The 20,251-nt window shown below is 31.9% G+C and overlaps 1 protein-coding gene across 2 annotated transcripts; it reads right to left on the reverse strand.

Annotated features, from left to right (window-relative positions):
- Nucleotides 1–1,978: 1,978 nt before the first annotated feature.
- LOC132732532 (metalloendopeptidase OMA1, mitochondrial-like) lies at nt 1,979–20,235 on the reverse strand. 2 transcript variants are annotated; one of them, XM_060719000.1, is made up of 9 exons: nt 20,136–20,235; nt 13,854–14,227; nt 12,839–13,058; nt 11,828–12,001; nt 8,194–8,301; nt 7,455–7,583; nt 6,314–6,388; nt 4,179–4,328; nt 1,979–2,739 (listed from the first exon to the last, which is right to left on the reverse strand). In XM_060719000.1, exons 2-9 carry the CDS (start codon nt 14,216–14,218, stop codon nt 2,521–2,523), a joined length of 1,440 nt encoding a protein of 479 aa, XP_060574983.1. In that variant the 5' UTR covers nt 14,219–14,227; nt 20,136–20,235; the 3' UTR covers nt 1,979–2,520. The 2 variants fall into 2 exon arrangements, with proteins under 2 accessions (XP_060574983.1, XP_060574984.1); XM_060719001.1 differs by having other exon boundaries at nt 20,140–20,226.
- Nucleotides 20,236–20,251: the final 16 nt, after the last annotated feature.

The raw sequence follows: 20,251 nt of genomic DNA on the forward strand, positions 1-20,251 counted from the left end.
GGTATTTTACTGGCACAGGTACACAATTCGCTTAATGCAAAAACTGGTTAACTCCTTTTAAATTTAGAAGGACTTACCCTGTTACTGCACTTAGGTGATGACATTTCAGTCAAACTAATGACGTCGTTTTGGTTGTGTTTCAAGTCACACCAATACAGTTACATAAATATGGTGACTTTCCAGATTTCCTTGTTCTGAGATTATTTCAAGCACAAGCTGGCACTAATGTAGACCCACAGATGCATAGTAAACTAGCAGGATAGTTCCTTGCATGATAAAATTCAAAGTCTCTGAAGGGACTCAAAGCATTGAGAGGTAAGTTGCTTGAATAAATTTGTATAAACTAACATTAATAACTATAATATTTTGACGTCACACACGATTTTTTCAAGCCAAGATATGAAAATGAGTAGAGGCCATTGAATAAATAAATGACAACCTACTGGATTCAACATGACATGCCAAATGAAACCAGATATAAATAGAAATAAACAAACAATAACATGATTGTCATAAATAGCATAAAAGTAAACATTGTGTTACTAATTAAAGGGAGACACAGGCAAAATGTTAATAACTTAGTTTTGGATTTTTCTTTCATTATTCTGTAAATGTCATCAAAATGAATACACTAAACAGTCAAAAGAACAAAACTTTTCTCCATATAAAGTATAAAATGGTGTTTTCCTAACTTGACCCGCGTGGGTCAGGTTAGAGCGCTAAGATTTCACAATAGTGGTCACTGTGTACTCTGGAAACGTTAAAGAACATGTCAAATCAACTACTTAGACTTGTTTCAATCATACAATATCCACAATACCTGTTATTGTAACTTTTAGGGTTTGTTCAAATCACGCGACTTGTTTTTAAACTATTCGGTGATTCTGTTGGCGTCTAAATTTCGTTCAACATATATAGATATATTTAAGCTTCAAACCCAAAATATACAGAAATTATACAGAAATTCATGCTGGGACTTTAAGAAACGTCATTTTAGAGTGATTTGAGTACAGAAGATCATTTTTATATTTTTGCCATTATTTTGCCTGAGTATCCCTTTAAAATATAGAGTGAGACTATAAAAAGTTTTGGAACACCACATTAAATACCGTATTCCAGTATATACAGCGCTTGAATGATTAAATGCTAAAATATCGCCTTTTCACCCAACGGAACTCTAATTCATTTCTAACATCCATTTATATACGATACTGAATGAAAAATGTAAGGATCGATGAAAAAGCGATATTTTTGTGAGCATCTATATGTACTGCTCCAACACTGTAGTGAGTTAAATCCTAAAATATCAGCATAAAACATATTTAACACAATATGCAAAAATTCTAAAATATAAATTTTTTTTTTTTCTTTTCATGTAAAAAAGATTTTAGATTTTTTTTAACAACAGAATTCCTTTGGAGATATTTTCCCAGTTAGTTTTCCACATTTTCTAAATATAAGTAAAAGCAAAATAAAAAAGATTTTTGAAATTCTTCTAACAAATACCATCCATAATACAGAGAAGTGTTTTTTTACACTTCAATGTCTCCCTAGTCACTACAAAATTTTCATTGGATTAACAAAAATATATATATAAAAAAAAAACCCAGTCTATTAATTATCCTTCAGAACCAGTCTAGTATCTTCAATTTTTTAGGAGATGAATAACCATTCCAAGAGAAGCAACTAGGTACATGTAGGTCTGCAATTCATTTTCCATGATTTACTTTTACAAGCAAACAATACTATAATAATAATAATAATAATAATAAACTTTGAACTTTGCAGTGCAACAAAAAATGTCCTAAAATACCATGCAACATGCTTTACCAAAAATCTTATTACCTAAAAAAATCAATGAAGTGTATACCATATAAATATCAGGGAAAAAATATAAATAACATACATGATAATCTTCTTAAATAATTCTAAATATGAATGAAATTATTCAAAACCTATCAATATTGGTCACAAAACTCTGACAAAATGTATTCCACAGGCTGATACAATTGCATAGAAATAATCCAAGTAAAACAAATACAACAAGATACCAGCCATGTAACACAAAGCTGTCCATAAAACTGCTGGCCTGACTTTTCTCAATGCTAGAGAGTAAAAAAGGGGCATAACTCTGTTAAAAGGTAACTCAGAGTTACGGGACATAAGCACAACATATAAGATTATCACAGAAAACTGGGGTGTGAATGTTCAACCCATTCCCTTCAGTAGTTTTGGAGATACCAACTTGCATGCAAAAACTTAACCAATGCGTTATGCCAACACCAGGGTGCAATAGCTATCCATGTTCTAAAGATAGTCAACCTTAAAATATAATTCACTTGCATGCTAAATCAACAAAATAAAATATCCTCTCACAAGTACAAAATGATATATTTCTGAAGTATATTATATAAAAAAATATTTAATTTTCCTTCATTCTTCTTACTTAACATTTTGTAACAATATATTTTCATATCAAAACTATTGCAATAAAAGAACTGATTTCTAATTTCAGAGAGTCTATGCTTTAACCTTGCCTAGAGGTTTCTGCATTTTATGTAAAGATTGGAATGTTGGCACTGTGGGTTTAATGTTGTCTACGTGAACTCTTCCAAGGTTTGCCTTGCTTGCTCGTGCAATCATAATGTTGTCAGCAACTTGTCTGAGATTTTTTGCACGGTTACGCGGGTCAACATCTGACAACGGATCGCATTTACAGCTTGCCCTCTCCTCCATGGCCTAGATATAGAAAACCATTATACATGTAATCATTAAATTGATTAGTGGATATACAAATAATGAATCTCTAGTAATGAATGGGATAAACAATATGAAATAAAGTGGGTGTCGGTGCTTTCCAAATATTCTTATGAATATAGTGCTCCAGTGAAATATTTAAGAAATTCATTTGGTGTCTGTTATAAACTAATAAATTTGTGTCCATAGGAAACAGACACCTTTACATACCACTGTTCTTCAGTCTATGGATGGACAGCGTGACAGATGGACAAAAGTTAATCTGTTAATCCCTCTACAGAAGTGGGGGCGTAAAAATTCATTTGAGTCGCTTCATGACAAAACCAACATAGTGCGTTTGCGACCAGCATGGATCCAGATCAGCCTGTGAAGTCTAATCAGGATCCATGCTGTTCGCTATTAGTTTCTCTACTTGTAGTAGGGTTGGTAAGCGAACAGCATGGATCCTGATCAGACTGTGCAGATGCGCAGGCTGGTCTGGATCCATGTTGGTCGCAAATGCACTATGTTGGTTTTGACATGGCGCAGCTCATTTGACTTATTCAGTTCACAAACAAGTGACATATGAGTTTTTGATAGATTCCCTGACCATTGTAACATGTAAAATGAATACAGTTGGAGATTAATTGTCCAAGTGCTTTAAAATGAAGAAAATCTACATTTTACTAGCCATTGCTCTGGATAAGATAAAGTTTTCATACTTAATACTTTGTAAGAAATCGGCTTCACCTAAATATATTGTATCCTTATTTGTTTGGTACATAACATGACTAACATAGGTAATTGAAATTATACATTTTCTTGTATACAAAACTAATATACACTTTTATTTTAATGTTACCATCAAGTAAGTACTCTTAACTTCTTAAGGTAGTCTTACTGCAATGCTGTCCGGCCAAAAAGTTTCTAACATCGGCCAATATTGTAATAAATCGGTCATTCCCAGAACATTATTTTTTACAATCTTCAATAATTCTTAACAGTTTATAACTGGAATTTAGTATATAGCAATGAAGGATGAGTGATTGTAAATAATCTAATGCCCAAGATTTAAAAGAAACATAATTCCAGAAATAACTGATTTGCTACAATATTGGATGATGTTAGAATTTTTGACGAGAAAGCGTTACAGTAAGACTAACTTTATATAATAATGTGTTATTGAAAACAAAGATTACCAAAAATTACACAAAATACATAGTCTATATATAATAGAGTGTTTTTATTACATCAAAGCATCACCGACCATCATCAATAGAGACGGTGTTGACAGCTGTACAGATTTTGTCATTCGCATTTTCCTACCAGTGAAAGACCTAGTACAGATATTCAGTAGTCTTGGAAACAATTTTAAGTTCTGAAGCCATTACAATATTCATTAAACTTGAAAACAATCATAAAAGCTTATTATATACGATTACCCTTGGTATAAGTTGGTTCATATGTTTGACCCTGTTACCATGACTAGGATGTGTGGACAACCATTCTGGAATTTGTGCCTCGCCTGTCACATCCTCATCAATGCCCATACGATGCCACAATACACTGCTCTCTCTTACATCAAAACAAGCCTGTAACCATAAGCAAAAATAACAAGTAGCCTATATATTATTACTTATAAAGAATTTTGACAGGTTATATGGCGGAATATAAATGGTTGTTTTGTAATATAACCTAAGCTGCTAGGAATAACAAATACAGCAAGCATAATTTTAGAGAAAAAGTGAAATTTCTTCATAAATTGACAGCAGCCATGTATATTATTAGTTATAAAGATTATTGACAGGTTATATGGCCCTATATAAAAGGCTGTTTGTAAATATAACCCGAGCCGCTAGGCGATGGTTATATTGCAAACAGCCTTTTATATAGGGCCATATAACCTGTCAATAATCTTTATAACAAATTTGCAACATAGACATCATTTTGTGGAGAAAAAGTAAGATATCTTCATAAATCGACAGCAGCCGTGTATATAAATCTATTTAACGTCACGATTATCCAATGAAAAGCGACGTTACAAACGTGCAGTATTATAAAAATCAATATAAATGTCATGATTATTCAATAAAAAGTGATGATACAAAAATGCAGTATTATAAATACACAATATATACATATTAAGAGTATAGCTTGGTCTATTGAGTTAAAAAAATGCACCCGAAAAGGTTTCTCAAGCATTGCAGAAAGGTATTATGAAAAGAAAAGAGAATGAAAGTAACCAAAAACTTAATATTGTTCTTATGAAATAAAGTGCTATTTAAAGCAAACTTGCAACCTTGACCTTGGAGGTTGGGACATAGGTTTTGGATGCGACACAATATTTGATGCGCTAGACATTTATGCAAAGTTATTTTTAAATCATTCATCGCAAGACAAAGTTACAGTCCGGACAAAATTGTTGTGTAACTGGTGAACCTTCAACCTCTAAGTGTGACCTTTACCTTTTTCGTTTTGATGTAGTTGACATTTTTGCCGAGTTATTTTAAAATCCTTCAATGCTTGAGAAAGTTACAGTCCTGACAGGAATGTATTTTCCTATAAACTCTGTGATTTGAACCTTCAAAAAGTAAGTGTGACCTTGACCTTTGAAGTAGGGATGTCATTCTTAGTCACAATCGACATCTTGATGTGGTAGACATTTGTGCAAAGTTATTTCAAAATCTCTCAATGCATTACAAAGTTACAATCTTGACACAAATGTTGTTTAAGTTGGGATGGACAGACACAAGGTGCCATTTTAATATGCTGCCCTTCGTGAGCATAAAAATAAACTATATTACAATTTGCTGCCCTTCTTGAGCATAAAAATAAACTATATTACAATTTGCTGCCCTTCGTGAGCATAAAAATAAACAAGAAGCTGTTTTTGTCACAAAAACATATGTCTCCCATAATTAGGTATGGTACAGATCACTTCTGCAGCAGTTTGACCGATGAAAGCTAGACAAGAATTTTCTATTTATAGCTCCAGCACCCATTGTGTGAATCGCAGCAAAACCTGCCACCAATATGCACAACTAGGTATATTACTCATCATTCCTGTGAAGTTTCCCACCAGCAGTTTGACCTGTGAAAGCCGGACAAGATTAATGAGGATGGACATACGTTCTTTCTGGGTTGACATTTTGGTTTTTTTTCTTTGATCTCTAAAACCACATAAGCAATGTATTTGCACCCCATAAGTACATTCCCCACAAGTACAAGTAGACCTGTATGGAATGAAAATGGATGTTCACCCCATATTGTCCTTTGAAATCTTACGGCCTTCCGGCGGTAATAGGATAAGGGGCCATTACTTATGTTATTTTCTTTTGATTAATAGAGGGCCAATGCCCCTTACTCTATTGTTACGGAATGAACTCTAATGTTCTCTTTTATTCTGTTCACAGTTAAGTGGCCCCCTATCCTTATTTGGTGCAGACAGACAGAGAGACAGACTGATGGACATATGGGCAGGCGGACAAACAGCAAGGGCAAAAACAATGTATCTCCCAAATTTTTTTATATATATATAAAATTCTATATTGAATAAAACCAAAATAACAAAAAATACCTTGGCAGTTAGATGTAAGCCAATTTTATCTGCTTCTTTTTCTAGTATTCTACTGTAAGGCATATGTACAGATATCTGTAAGTAGATGTATCATATGTTGAAAATAAAGATGCCAAAATACACAACTATTTAGGGGTATCACGTTTATCTGTTTAAAGGGGTACGGTCGGTTTTTAGCTAAAAACCGATTAAAAAATTCAAAAGGTGTTAACTTAGGTTAGTGTTTGACATAGGTGCAAAAAAGTTTAAATTGATTCTGAATATTACCTTTGTTTTTTTAATAACAAGAGTATGACAATTGTATTTTAGTTGTACGAAATAGCGCATATGTTATGAATAAGCAAAAAATATCAACGCCTGAATCCCAGGCTACTCAACAATGTATTTTTTCCGATCTGATGGAACATGGTACCACCCTAGCGGAAAATAGTTACTCCATATTTGTATATGTATTGTCATCATTTTGAATGAAATGGCGTATCTTGTTATAAAAAAAAACAAAGTAAATGTTGAAAATCTAAGGATTTTATTAGTACGGTTGATTAAACGTTTAACATGGTTATTATGTTGCCGTTTAAATGGTTAGCACATTTTTTCTAACTGTGACACCCCTATAATTATTCGACCATGCTGTGTTATATTTACTCACTCTAAAGCTGTTTAAAAAAGGATTATATCTAATATTTTGACACTGCTCACAGTTTTTTTATTTCTTACTGAACAAAGAGTATTACAAATGTAAGGGGAAGGAACTACAGACTACCTAGACATGCCCTTTAAGACATGTCTATTGAATACTTCCTGGGTGTCAAAACCAGTTATCACACCAGTGTGGATTTTGGAAGCCAGAAGTGAATGTCACCACTTATGGGACTCAAACCTATAACCTCTGGATTAGGACTTTGATGCTCTGCACCTTCCACAATAATTAATTATGTCTGTTGCAGTTCGAATTGGAATATCCATCCCAGAGGGTACCTGCTCATTGTGCAATAAAGAGGCTTGCGTTATTCTGCAGCATTTGGCTCATCTGGCACCCTAAAGCCAGATGATGAAATTTCCAAAATTGGGATAACTAATGAGGACATACCAGTCTTAAATGCAACAAAAAAAAATATGATACAAAATGTATGATACTAACGTTCATGACTTTCTTGTAAAACCAGTTAGTTATCACAGCTATTCCATCATTTGGCATTAACGTCCATATTGCAGCCATTACCCCTATCACAATATAGTCCATAAACTGACTGTAACTCAGTTGTTCTGCCTGAAACATACAAGTATATACAGTTGATACAAATACGTAAAAAAAATTTTAAAAATAGTTATATCATTCAGTGAACTGTTTCATGAAAACATTGATCCAAATTTACACAAATATACATCAATATACAAAAAAAAAAAAACTGCTTTCCAGAGTTTAATATTGCAAGTGCAACTGTGTTACTACATGTATTTATTTAACCCCCAGGCTTTTATCGTAAAAACAAAAATGTATCATGAGAACTTTAAAACCTTAGCCCTTTTTAATATTATAACCAACACTTTCTAACACTAAATGTATTAACAATGATTTTGGATTGAGAAAAAAATGTGTTGTCATAAAAACCCCCTTTTGGAAAATGTTTAGCACCGGGGGCGTCTAATAGGACTTTTACAGTATTTAGATTTGTATTGAGGCCATAACATTTTGAAATGTTCATAATATCTTTTAAAATTTAATTACATGATTGCATTTAAAAAAATTTAACAGGAAAGAAAATATTCACAAATCATGAGGTACCAAAGTCTTCTATGTAATTTATAGATAGATTTTGTATTTAATACATTGTATTTTTTGTTGCTAAATAGGGGGATGGGGAGTCTAAAATACATACCCCATGTAAGAGTAGAGCATGTGCCATTTCATGACCTAGAATAAAGGCAAATTGGTCCTCATTCTCTACAAACATTAGCATTCCAGTATACACAAAAATATGCCCATTCTGAAAATAAATAATGTGACGTAATAACAATAAATTCATACACTTATTTAAATTTAAAAAAAATCCATTGAAGATAAAGAGGATATTAAATGAGCGTAAGTTTAATACTGAATTTATTGAACCATTTGAATAAAATATATAATGCACCCATCTATATAAGCCCACTTATATTGGCTTACTGCTTTTCTCCATTATTAGCCTAATTGATACTGTCAATACAATTTGCTTACTGCTGTTGATAAACCCGCATGCCTGAATGCCCTAGATTCATGCTAATTTTCATAAAAAATTGAAAATGTATTTAAAAGGTAAAATTTTGTGCAATTACCAAAAAAAACAAGAGCTGTCGGTAGGACAGCATGCTCGACTATTCTTAGTGCTTGATAGTAAAAAAAATGCCTGATACAGTTACCTCCTCCTGTTTACAGGTTGGGGTCATGATGTTGAACAAGTGTGCAAAGTTTCAAAGCCATATGTCAATGGACTTTGAAAATATTTGAACTATTACAAAAACTTTAACGTAAATTCTAAGTCGAAAAAGGGGCATAATTCTGTCAAAATGCTTAATAGAGTTACCTCCTGCTGTCTACAGGTTGGGGTCATGATGTTGAACAAGTGTGCAAAGTTTCAAAGCCATATGTCAATGGACTTTGAAAATATTTGAACTATTACAAAAACTTTAACGTAAATTCTAAGTCGAAAAAGGGGCATAATTCTGGCAAAATGCTTGATAGAGTTACCTCCTCCTGTCTACAGGTTGGGGTCATGATGGTGAACAAGTGTGCAAAGTTTCAAAGCCATATGTCAATGGACTTTGAAAATATTTGAACTATTACAAAAACTTTAACGTAAATTCTAAGTCGAAAAAGGGGCATAATTCTGTCAAAATACTTGATAGAGTTACCTCCTCCTGTCTACAGGTTGGGGTCATGATGGTGAACAAGTGTGCAAAGTTTCAAAGCCATATGTCAATGGACTTTGAAAATATTTGAACTATTACAAAAACTTTAACGTAAATTCTAAGTCGAAAAAGGGGCATAATTCTGTCAAAATGCTTGATAGAGTTACCTCATCCTGTCTACAGGTTGGGGGTCATGATGGTGAACAAGTGTGCAAAGTTTCAAAGCCATATGTCAATGGACTTTGAAAATATTGAACTATTACAAAAACTTTAACGTAAATTCTAAGTCGAAAAAGGGGCATAATTCTGTCAAAATGCTTGATAGAGTTACCTCCTCCTGTCTACAGGTTGGGGTCATGATGTGTGAACAAGTGTGCAAAGTTTCAAGCCATATGTCAATGGACTTTGAAAATATTTGAACTATTACAAAAACTTTAACGTAAATTCTAAGTCGAAAAAGGGGCATAATTCTGTCAAAATGCTTGATAGAGTTACCTCCTCCTGTCTACAGGTTGGGGTCATGATGGTGAACAAGTGTGCAAAGTTTCAAAGCCATATGTCAATGGACTTTGAAAATATTTGAACTATTACAAAAACTTTAACATAAGTGGTTACGCCGACGCCGACGCCGACGCTCGGGTGACTGCAATAGCTCTACTTATTCTTATCGAATAGTCGAGCTAACAAGAGCTGTCGGTAGGACAGCACGCTCGACTATTCTAAGTGCTTGATAGTAAAAGAGCCTTGATAATGTTAAATTTTCTAAGTTCACAAAAGGGCTAATTTTTTTTATAAATTCATGTTATAGGCCTTAGAGAGAGTCTAACTATACAGTATTGGCTTGACTATTTGGAAGGTAATGTCACAAGGGTGTTTTATTGAGTATAATAATACTAATTACCTATGAATACATTAAATTGACAGAAAAGGTACAAAGGCTTGTTATTAAGATGTTTTATCAAGTAAATCACTGCTTTATTATTATGAATGCATAAAATTGTCCCAAAAAAGGCACAAACCCTTCAGTAGTTATGGAGATAACAGCTTACAAGCAAAACTTTACCATGAACTTTTTAAGTTGAAAAAGGGAAGAAAAATCAGCCTAAATGCAAGATAGAATTATGGATCTTTGTCAGTGACCTACAATTCTGACCCTAAATGCATATGTGAAGTTTTAAATAAATATCTTTAATAGTTATTGAGATATGTAAAACTTGCATGTAATCATTGACCAAGAGACTAAGTAGAAAAGGGGATATGAATCAGCCTTAATGCAAGATAGAGTTATGGAACTTGGTCAGTGACATACAATTATGACCCTCAAATTATGACCCTAAGTACATGTGTAAAGTTTCAAGTAAATATCTTTGAAGACCATTAACCTTTAACCAAAATCTCTAAGTTTCAAAGGGGCAAATAATTCTGCAAATATTGCAGACAGAGTTATGCAGCAAAATGATGTACATTGTTACTATAAAAAAGTATTGTAATTTCAATTGAATATCTCAAGCAATAATTGAGATATTTGACTTTACAAAAACTTTAACCAAAATTTCTAAGTTAAAAAGGGGCATAATTCTGTCAATATTGTAGGCAGAGTTATCCAACTTGTCAATCTGATGTACCTTGTTACTATAAATAAGTATTGTAAGTTTCAATTGAATATCTCAAGCAATAATTGAGATATTTGACTATACAAAAACTTTAACCAAAATTTCTAAGTTAAAAAGGGGCATAATTCTGTCAATATTGTAGGCAGAGTTATCCAACTTGTCAATCTGATATACCTTATTACTATGAATAAGTATTGTAAGTTTCAATTGAATATCTCAAGCAATAATTGAGATATTTGTCTTTACAAAAAACTTTAACCAAAATTTCTAAGTTAAAAAGGGGCATAATTCTGTCAATATTGTAGGTAGAGTTATCCAACTTGTCAATCTGATGTACCTTGTTAATATAAATAAGTATTGTAAGTTTCAATTAAATATCTCAAGCAATAATTTAGATATTTGACTTTACAAAAAACTTTAACCAACGCAGACGCCGACGCGGACGCCGGGGCGACTACAATAGCTCTCATATTCTTCGAATAGTCGAGCTTATAAAATAACATTGCAACAGCACTTACAATCCACATAAATTACCAAAAAGAGGTCAAAATATGCAAGAATAGCCTCTATAACATTAGTAATGCAGTAGAAGTTTGGTGATAAATATGCAGAATCAGTCATTATTCGAGCATAACATGTAAAATCATTACCGGATACTTGAATCTTAACTCCTTTTACTTATCTGAAAATCTTCGTACATTTTTCTCAAGTTGATGTTTTTAAAATATTTAAGCCCATTTGGAGGTGTGCAGCTTTAATGTATAACCTGACTGCTATTATCAATAAGGCTTAATATTTCTATCAACATATTCACTTCCAGCTACCATCAATTCATTGGCTTACTGCTATTATCAATGTATAGCCTTACTTCTTCTATCAACATATTCACTTCCAGCTACCATAAATTTATTGGCTTACTGCTATTATCAATGTATAGCCTTACTTATTCTATCAACATATTCACTTCCAGCTACCATCAATTTATTGGCTTACTATAAATGTATTGACTTACTGCTAGAACAAACGCATTCTTTTCATCACCCTCCACAACATGAATCACCCACTTCTGATCTTTCATGCCAGGAAAATCTTGATTTGCTTTAACAATCCGTTGAGCAGTTTTCAGGACAAGATTGTACCATGCATGGGTTGGTGGAATCATATTGTCTTTTAAGCCATCTATAAGCTATATCATAAAAAAATAATAGCAATAAGCATAATATTATGATATTTCCTCACTTTTTTTGGATAAACATATTTTTATAAGATTAGAGAATAACTTAAAGCAGCAAAATAAAAAAGCTCTCAAAAAGAGTCATTCCCCATTGATACACCCATATTTTATTAGAAGATATTTCATGCTTAGTATCTAAACTCTAGTTCTTTGGGTTTTTTTTAAAGAAGATTTTTTAAGTTTTAACTACAATGTATACACATATGAGGAAAATCAATGACCCCCAGGGCAGGGCCAATTTAAACCCAAAGGTGTTTATTTGAATAAACTTGGTAGACACCCATTAGAAGATGTTTCATGCTAAATATCTTAGTTCTAGCTCTTTGGGTTTTTTAAAAGAAGATCTTTTAAGTTTTTACTATATACAAATAAGGAAAATCAATGACCTCCAGGGCGAGGCCAATTTTGACCCCAGGGCTTTTATTTGAACAAACTTGGTAGACACTGACTAGATGATGATTCATGCCAAATATTTAAGCTCTAGTTCTTTCTGTTTTTTAAAAGAAGATTTTTTAAGTTTTTTCTTTTGGTTGCCATGGCAACCAGAGTTCTGCATGGAATTAAATTCTTAATTTTTAAAGTTAACTACCAAAGGAACATTCCTGTGAAGTTTGGATGAAATTGGCTGAGCGGTTTATGAGAAGATGTCATTTAAAGTAAAAGTTTACAGATGGACGCCGAACGAAAAAGTGATCACAAAAGCTCACCATGTCACTTTGTGACAGGTGAGCTAAAAACTGATCATAAGAGAAATCTGAATGAAATCCATGACAAAAACGTGTATCTTACTCCCTCGCACTGAAAATCAGCCACTTTCATGTATTGTTCTTTGGTAAGGGTTACAAATCTTTTACGTCCTGTTATAGGGCACACTTGTAAATGAGAATTGTAGTATATGAGCCCGAGGGCCGTCCCAAATGCTGCTATTGCTGCCCAGAATTGAAGGACTCGTTTGTGATGCTTCTTCTGTATCTCAAGTGGCTGGGTTTTCAACCATGTCCGGTATTTCCTGGATAAAATGCAGCAAATTTAGCATAAATGATACATGTACCTTTGACAAATCTTATTCAAAGTTTATTAAGTCTTAGACTTTTTCATACAGAAAACCGAAATAAGAAGGCAATGTTTACTCTTAATAAATTATAGTTCAACTGAATGTAACAGTTGAATAAAGAATCAAATTGATGATACATGATACCACTTCAATAATTACTCAATGCAATCGAATATCATGTTTTATATCTGTGTTTGTATAACATGTATGTTCCTGGTGTGATACAAATTTATCTATAGTTGCCATTGAACCATTTAAAAGCAATATATATAATTAAGGCTTTTTTTAAGTTTTAAAGGCCAATTACGCCTCAGAAATGCTTTTTTTTTTATTTTCAAAATCTTTAAATGTTTGATGTTCTGCTATAATTTCCAAAAGAAATTCATTGGCCATATTTTTATCTGTAATCGTATAGTGAATAAGTATTTTGTAAGGAAGTCAAAATACTACATTATTTACATTATGCTACTTATATAGCAAACTGTTTGTTGCTACGATTTTAAGCTAATAAGTATCTTAAAACCTCTAAAACCACTATTTAAATGTTATATAATACATATTTGTGCCCTTTAAAGAATTAAAAAATTATTCATTTTTGAGGAATAACGTGCCTTTAAGAAAGTGTACAGTAAAGAGTTATCAATCATATAATTTTTCACTTGAAGTACTTATAGTCTCAGCTTGAAAGGTTTTATAATTTTAGTGGGTGTATGATGATAATGGCATAGTTTATAAAACATTATGATATACCTGCCGGTTAAAACCGCTCCAGCCTTTGAAATGAAACTAACAGCAGCCCAAATCAATGGAGGGAAAGCATCCTTTCTTCCTGATGTATGAAATTGTCTTAAACTTGGTGTATAAATTATTCCAAGATCTCTTATAACATCACATGCTAACTCTGAATTCTTTACAAATTTGGCTGAATTTCTGAGGTATTTGGGGTAGATTTGATCTTGCTGCGTTGAGTATTGCCGAGAGTTACTGTTTCTATGTTGTAATGTGACAGCATTCTTGAGTATATTCCTGCTTATATATCTCTGTGTAAAAACTGTCTTTGGACATCGAAGCAAAGATTTCTGAGTGCTGACACAAAACAACACACACTTCTCCATGTCTTAATTCTGAAGCAAAAAATTCAATAAATATAAATAAAATTTATTATAGATGATTTTTCTACAGGGGAGAGCTATGTGTAAAAAGAAGTGTAAAATCGTCAATGACTACATACATATTGATGTTACAATCATAGGAGCTAGTACTAACAAAAACCACCGCCAGGCAGGGGGCAACACTGTACTTTTTTTACTTTTTCTTAAAGCAAACAAATAAAAGGTTTAAATAAATCTTTTAAAGAAAAATTTAAAAAATTAGAAATTAAAATGAGTTTTTTCATTTTTTTTAAATTTCAATAGGTAGGTATTATCACACTTGTTGTTGGTCCAAGTATGAATCATTTCCATAATGTTCAATGTTCAATTTTACATCTGAAACTCAGTGCACATGATCCAAATTTCATATATATCACAGGACAAGAAAGTAGGTCACTTCATCAAAATCTAGGTCAGCTGATATCAAAGTTCACTTTTACATCTAAATCTGTGCACATTGCCAAATGTCATATAGTTATTGGAAAAATAACAGAATCTAATTAATTTGACCTTGATGATCAATGTCAATTAAAGGTCAAGGTCACATGTAAATTATTCCAATTTTTTAAATATGTTTGTTTGGTAGCAAGTTTTGTTTTGTCCAGACAGGGTCTTTCAAATATTTGAAAGACCCTGGTCCAGAGTATAAATCAAATCTGTACAATTTTAACAAAATGCTGACAAATTAACCAAAATTAAATTATTTCAACTTGATGGTCAATGTCATTTTAAGCTCAAGCTCAAACTCAGTTCAAACTTTTAGAAGGTCTAAGAAGGTCAAAAAGGTAGTTTTTTTCCAGGTAGGAAGATAATCCATTTATTTATTACCAAGTTACAGTCAATTTTAACAAAAATAAGTTAAAATATTGATACTAAAATTCTATTATTAAACCTTCATGGTCAAGGTCATAAATGAGGCAATGTCAGTTTGAGTTTGATGTACATAAAGGTGTTATCCTAAAGAATGTTGTGTCATAATATGAAGTTAATATTATAGCCAGTTGCAGCAAAAAAAGAAAATTTCAATAATTTGACATTCAAAGTCACTTAAAGATCATGGTCACATCTAGATTATTCAATATGTTTGTTTGGTCACAAATCTTGTTTTGTCTACTAGTGTAAATCAAATCAGTACTTAAAGAAACAAAATGAAACAAGTTAACCAAAATTCAATAGTTTGACAATGATGGTCAAGTTCATTAAAAGGTCAAGGTCAGTTCAATCCTTTAGCAGGTCTTGTCCAAAAGGTTGTTTTGTCCATGTTTGTAGACAATCCATTTATAAATTACCAAGTTACTGTCAATTATAGCATAAATCAATTAAAATTCAATAATCTAACCTTTAAGGTCAAGGTCATAAATAAGCCAAGGTCAATTTATCCTAACAAATGATGTGTCTTTATATGACATATAGAAAATATAAATAGCAACTTAAATGGTATTTTAAGTATTGATGACGTAAAAGTATTTTTATTATTGTTCGCTGACGACGGTGCATTATTTGCTTATGACCCTCAATCTCTACAATCAATGTTAAATGATGTACAGACTTACAGTAATACATGGAGACTTCGATTGAACGTCAGTAAGACAAAAATAATGATATTTGAAAACGGTCGTCATACATCATATGATTTTTCTGTACGAAATCTGCTGTGGTCATAGTATTATTTTTACAATAGGTTTATCTCTTAGATTTGGTTCGCTAAATTGCTAATCATGGTCATGCAACTACATAGTTAGGTGAAGAAGCAGGCGCTTGTTTTGGTTGAGTCTATTATGTTTTGTTTAGGGGGTTGAGTTGTCATACACAAATTTACAATTTATATGCATTTATTTTTTTCCAATGATTGTTATTATCTTAAATGCTTCTGGGGTTGTTGTTTTATCAATTCATTTGTAAATAAGAATGTTATATGTCTATTAACGGAATAATTTTAATGAACTCGAAATTAGTTCACATGCACCTACATGTGTATTGGTAACGTGATGGTTTAAGCCAATGAAAACACGTCAATATTATTTTACTCAGGCAGAGAAAAAGTGTGCAAAGAGTAAATCGATAATCTTAATGTAGCCAGCAAACTTTGAATTGCAAGTATTTTTTATATCTTTTCGGCAGAATAAACTTTTCGAGGATTCGTATCGTAAAATGGCTGCCATTTACAATATCAAGTGATTATCCCAAGCACCACCGCGACTTAGCGCGGGAATTTTAATTATAGCTAACCTCGGCGCATATACCTTTTTCATATTTTATTGTAATAAATATTTACAAACTGTGTCTTTCGGTTTTTTTTATCAATATATAACCAATAATGAGGTAAATATGAATAAATAATCATATCTCAAATCTTTGACTATGATTTACGATTAAATTCTGCCTTAAGTGTATTAAAAGGGTTTTTAATTTCCTGTAATTTTATTTTGTGATTATGCTTCAAAGCAGTCAATTGACCGTGAATTTTCTTTTCATATTTTGATTTCCTTGAAATCACTTTTCTCATCTGAAAGCATGCAACTTTAATATGGTGATACATTAATTACATTCCATGAAAATGTTTAAAGATATAAAATATCTCATGACATGTTTGTTCATTTTACATTACACCTTTAATTCAGCAAACATAAAGTCTTCACAAATAGTAGTATGCAATCGTACCTATATTACATACGAATGTATGTAATATTTTTCTTGTATATATGTAACTCGCGTATTGACATCGTTCAGTCATTTAAATACCTTGGTGTTCATTTGTTTAAAAACGGGAATTGGAATCGCACGCAACAGAGAATCGCTCAACATGCTCAGTTTTCACTTCACAATTTATTTATTGTTTACAACCAATTAGAACTACCAAAAATTATATCTTTTTGATTCTCTTGTAATGTCTACTCTTAATTACTGTGCAGAGGTATGGGGTCATCACGCTGGACCAGATATTGAGATTGTACATACGAAATTTTGTAGGAGAGTTCTATGCATAAAACGCTCAACAAACGTAGATGCTCTATACGGCGAATTAGGGAGGACACCAATGAATGTGTATCGAAAAATTATATTGATAAAATACTGGGTTAAACTAATTACTTTGGATAATCAATCACTACTATTTAAAACTTATAATATGTTGATGAGGGATGCTGAATTAGGAAATACATATAATGGTAATAACTGGGCTAGTCAGATTAAAGAAATACTTTATAATCACGGTTTAATGTACTTATGGCAAAATCAATTTAACATTCAAATTAACGTAAATGTGATTAAACAACGGATATTGGATGTGTATTATCAACAGTGGTGCTCATCAATAAATAACTCTCCTCGTCTCGAAACGTATTGTTTATTTAAACATGAATGTAAATTAGAAAGTTATCTCGACTTTATTCAGGAAACAAAGTTCAGAATATCTTTAACGAAATTTCGTACATCCTCACATGATTTGACAATAGAACGCGGACGCTACATAAATATTTGTAGGACGGAGAGAATCTGTTTAAATTGTAATTCTAATATGATCGAAAATGAATATCATTTTTTTAATACTTATATGTCCAAAATTTAGAGAACTACGTAGAAAATATCTAAAACGTTATTATTATACCTGGCCTAACTTACAAAAATTCAAAAACTTGTTAAGTGAAACTAACCAAAAAATTATTCAGAATCTATGTAAATTTATATATTACATTATTATGTATATATTATATTATGTATGCTAATGTAATGAGAAACTAACAAACATTCTTTTATGTAATAAGCTCTTCAGAAAACTTTTGTTAATACTTTTTTCTATAAACATAGGTAAAACCCATACATTTCCATTGTGTTTTATATATTTTATTTGCTATAAATATGTCACATGTTTTATGCAATAAATATATTGAATTGAATTGAATATGAACTTAGTCAATCTATTAATAAATATATGTAATAATGTTATGGCCTGAGTTACAGCAAAAAGAAGAAGAAAATTTCAATAACTTATAAGTGAAGCTGAAGGCCTGTCTGATCACTTTAAGATCTATCCTAAAAGATTGTTGTGTTCAAGTTTGAAGACAATCCATTTTAAAGTTACACCCACTTATAGCAAAAATCAAGCAAAATTTAGATAATTTGAGCTAAGGGCAAGATCATGAATGAAGGTCAATTTAGTTGGCTCTACTTGATGGTCTTGTCCCAAGGGTTGTTATGGCCAAGTATAAAGACAATAAAACGAGAACATAAAAAGTTATGACAGAGACATAAATGTCTACATCTCTGATTATGATCAAGGTGTTTTGCAGACGGCCCTGGCCCAACAGGAACCATGACTGTAACAATACCTCTAAAATTCGGACTAAAAAATAACATTAATATGTTTTTTACTACAAGTTATGATATATATAATTATAGATCTATGTATCACACTGATTTTGTGAATACAGTAATACTTTTAGTAATTTTATGTTATATTCAATTTCTTTTTTGATATGTATCCTGAGGTCAGTTATATACTGATGTCAACTCACTGTATTTATAAATGAAAAAAAATCATGCAAACAACAAATTGCTCGCTAAGAAAAGATGCGGTACAAGTCAACCCGGCCCCAAGTCAACCCGGCCGCAAGTCAGCCCGGCCCCAAATTGGTCAACCCGGCCCCAAGCCAATGTTATTTCTGGTCAACCCGGCCCCATTTTTTTATTATTTATTTTGCTTTAAAATATAAACACTTATCAAGAAATGATAGAAATACGATAGAAGTATTAAGAAAAAGCTATGTTATTGTATGTAAAAAAAGAAAGAAATGACCAAAAGCACACTAAAGTGTTTCCCGGAACAGTTTTAAAGTAATATTAATTATAGAGATGCTGCCATCTATCACAGGTATCGCAGGTCACTGCTTCCTGTCTGTCACGCACAATATATCCATAATCAATACAGTTATATCAGTCATGATGACATAAAGTGATTTAACACAAAACACTTTCAATTTTTCAAACACTTAGTAATATTCCAATACTTTTTTACACAGTAAATATTCTTTGAAAATAAAATAAAAAACGAAACAAATATTAATTATACTGATGAACGTATTCAATAGAAACATTCAAATGAACTGAAAAAGAGATTGTTCGAAACTTAATTTATACAAACATTTTAACTCGAAATTCAATGCATTTCTTCCTAATTAATTAACACTCACGAAACCATCTTTAATTTACATCGAATAAAGACATGAAAGATACTACCAACTTATTTATAGCTTTTTAAACTGTTTGATTATCACATCTGAAATAATGTTGATGTACATATATAAGTGTTGATGTTATATAATTATTCATTATCACTATTGCGTATTAAACTGTTAAAGTCTTAATCGGCACAATTAAATTTACTGACATTTTTATGCCAGTTCATGTTGGTTTTTTTACAATTGTTCTTTAGTTTATAATATTCAATTAATAATAAACCATTTTTATTACATCATACAACAAAATGACCTGAATAGTTTTCTTTGAAAATATATATTTTGGGGCCGGTATGACCGATTTTGGGGCCGCACTGACCAATTTTGGGGCCGCATTGACCAAATAAAAACTCTGTGGGGCCGGATTGACCAATTTTGGGGCCGGGTTGACCAATTTTGAGGCCGGGTTGACTTGGGGCCGGGTTAACTTGGGGCCGGGTTGACTGTAATTCAAAAGATGTGTATAATCCAAAATCTACAAGATTTATCATTCATGGTAACAAACAAATCTATTGAATGTATGAGAAATCACTAAGACTTGAAAAAAATCCTACAATATCACACTCAGAATAAGAAAGTGCCAAAGTTATTTAAATGACATAATTATTCAATGAATGCTTATAAAATTCAAGATAATAAAGGCCTACCTACTCCTGTGATCAACTCTCACATTGAAATGACGAAATATATAGGTCAAACATTTAGGAAAATCCCTAACTAATTGCTGGTACTCGACTTCACAGCAGCAAATAAACTACAAGAA

Source organism: Ruditapes philippinarum, unplaced genomic scaffold, assembly GCF_026571515.1.
Source record: "Ruditapes philippinarum isolate M1 unplaced genomic scaffold, ASM2657151v2 ctg576_1_1_1_1, whole genome shotgun sequence".
Classification (NCBI taxonomy): Eukaryota; Metazoa; Mollusca; class Bivalvia; order Venerida; family Veneridae; genus Ruditapes; species Ruditapes philippinarum.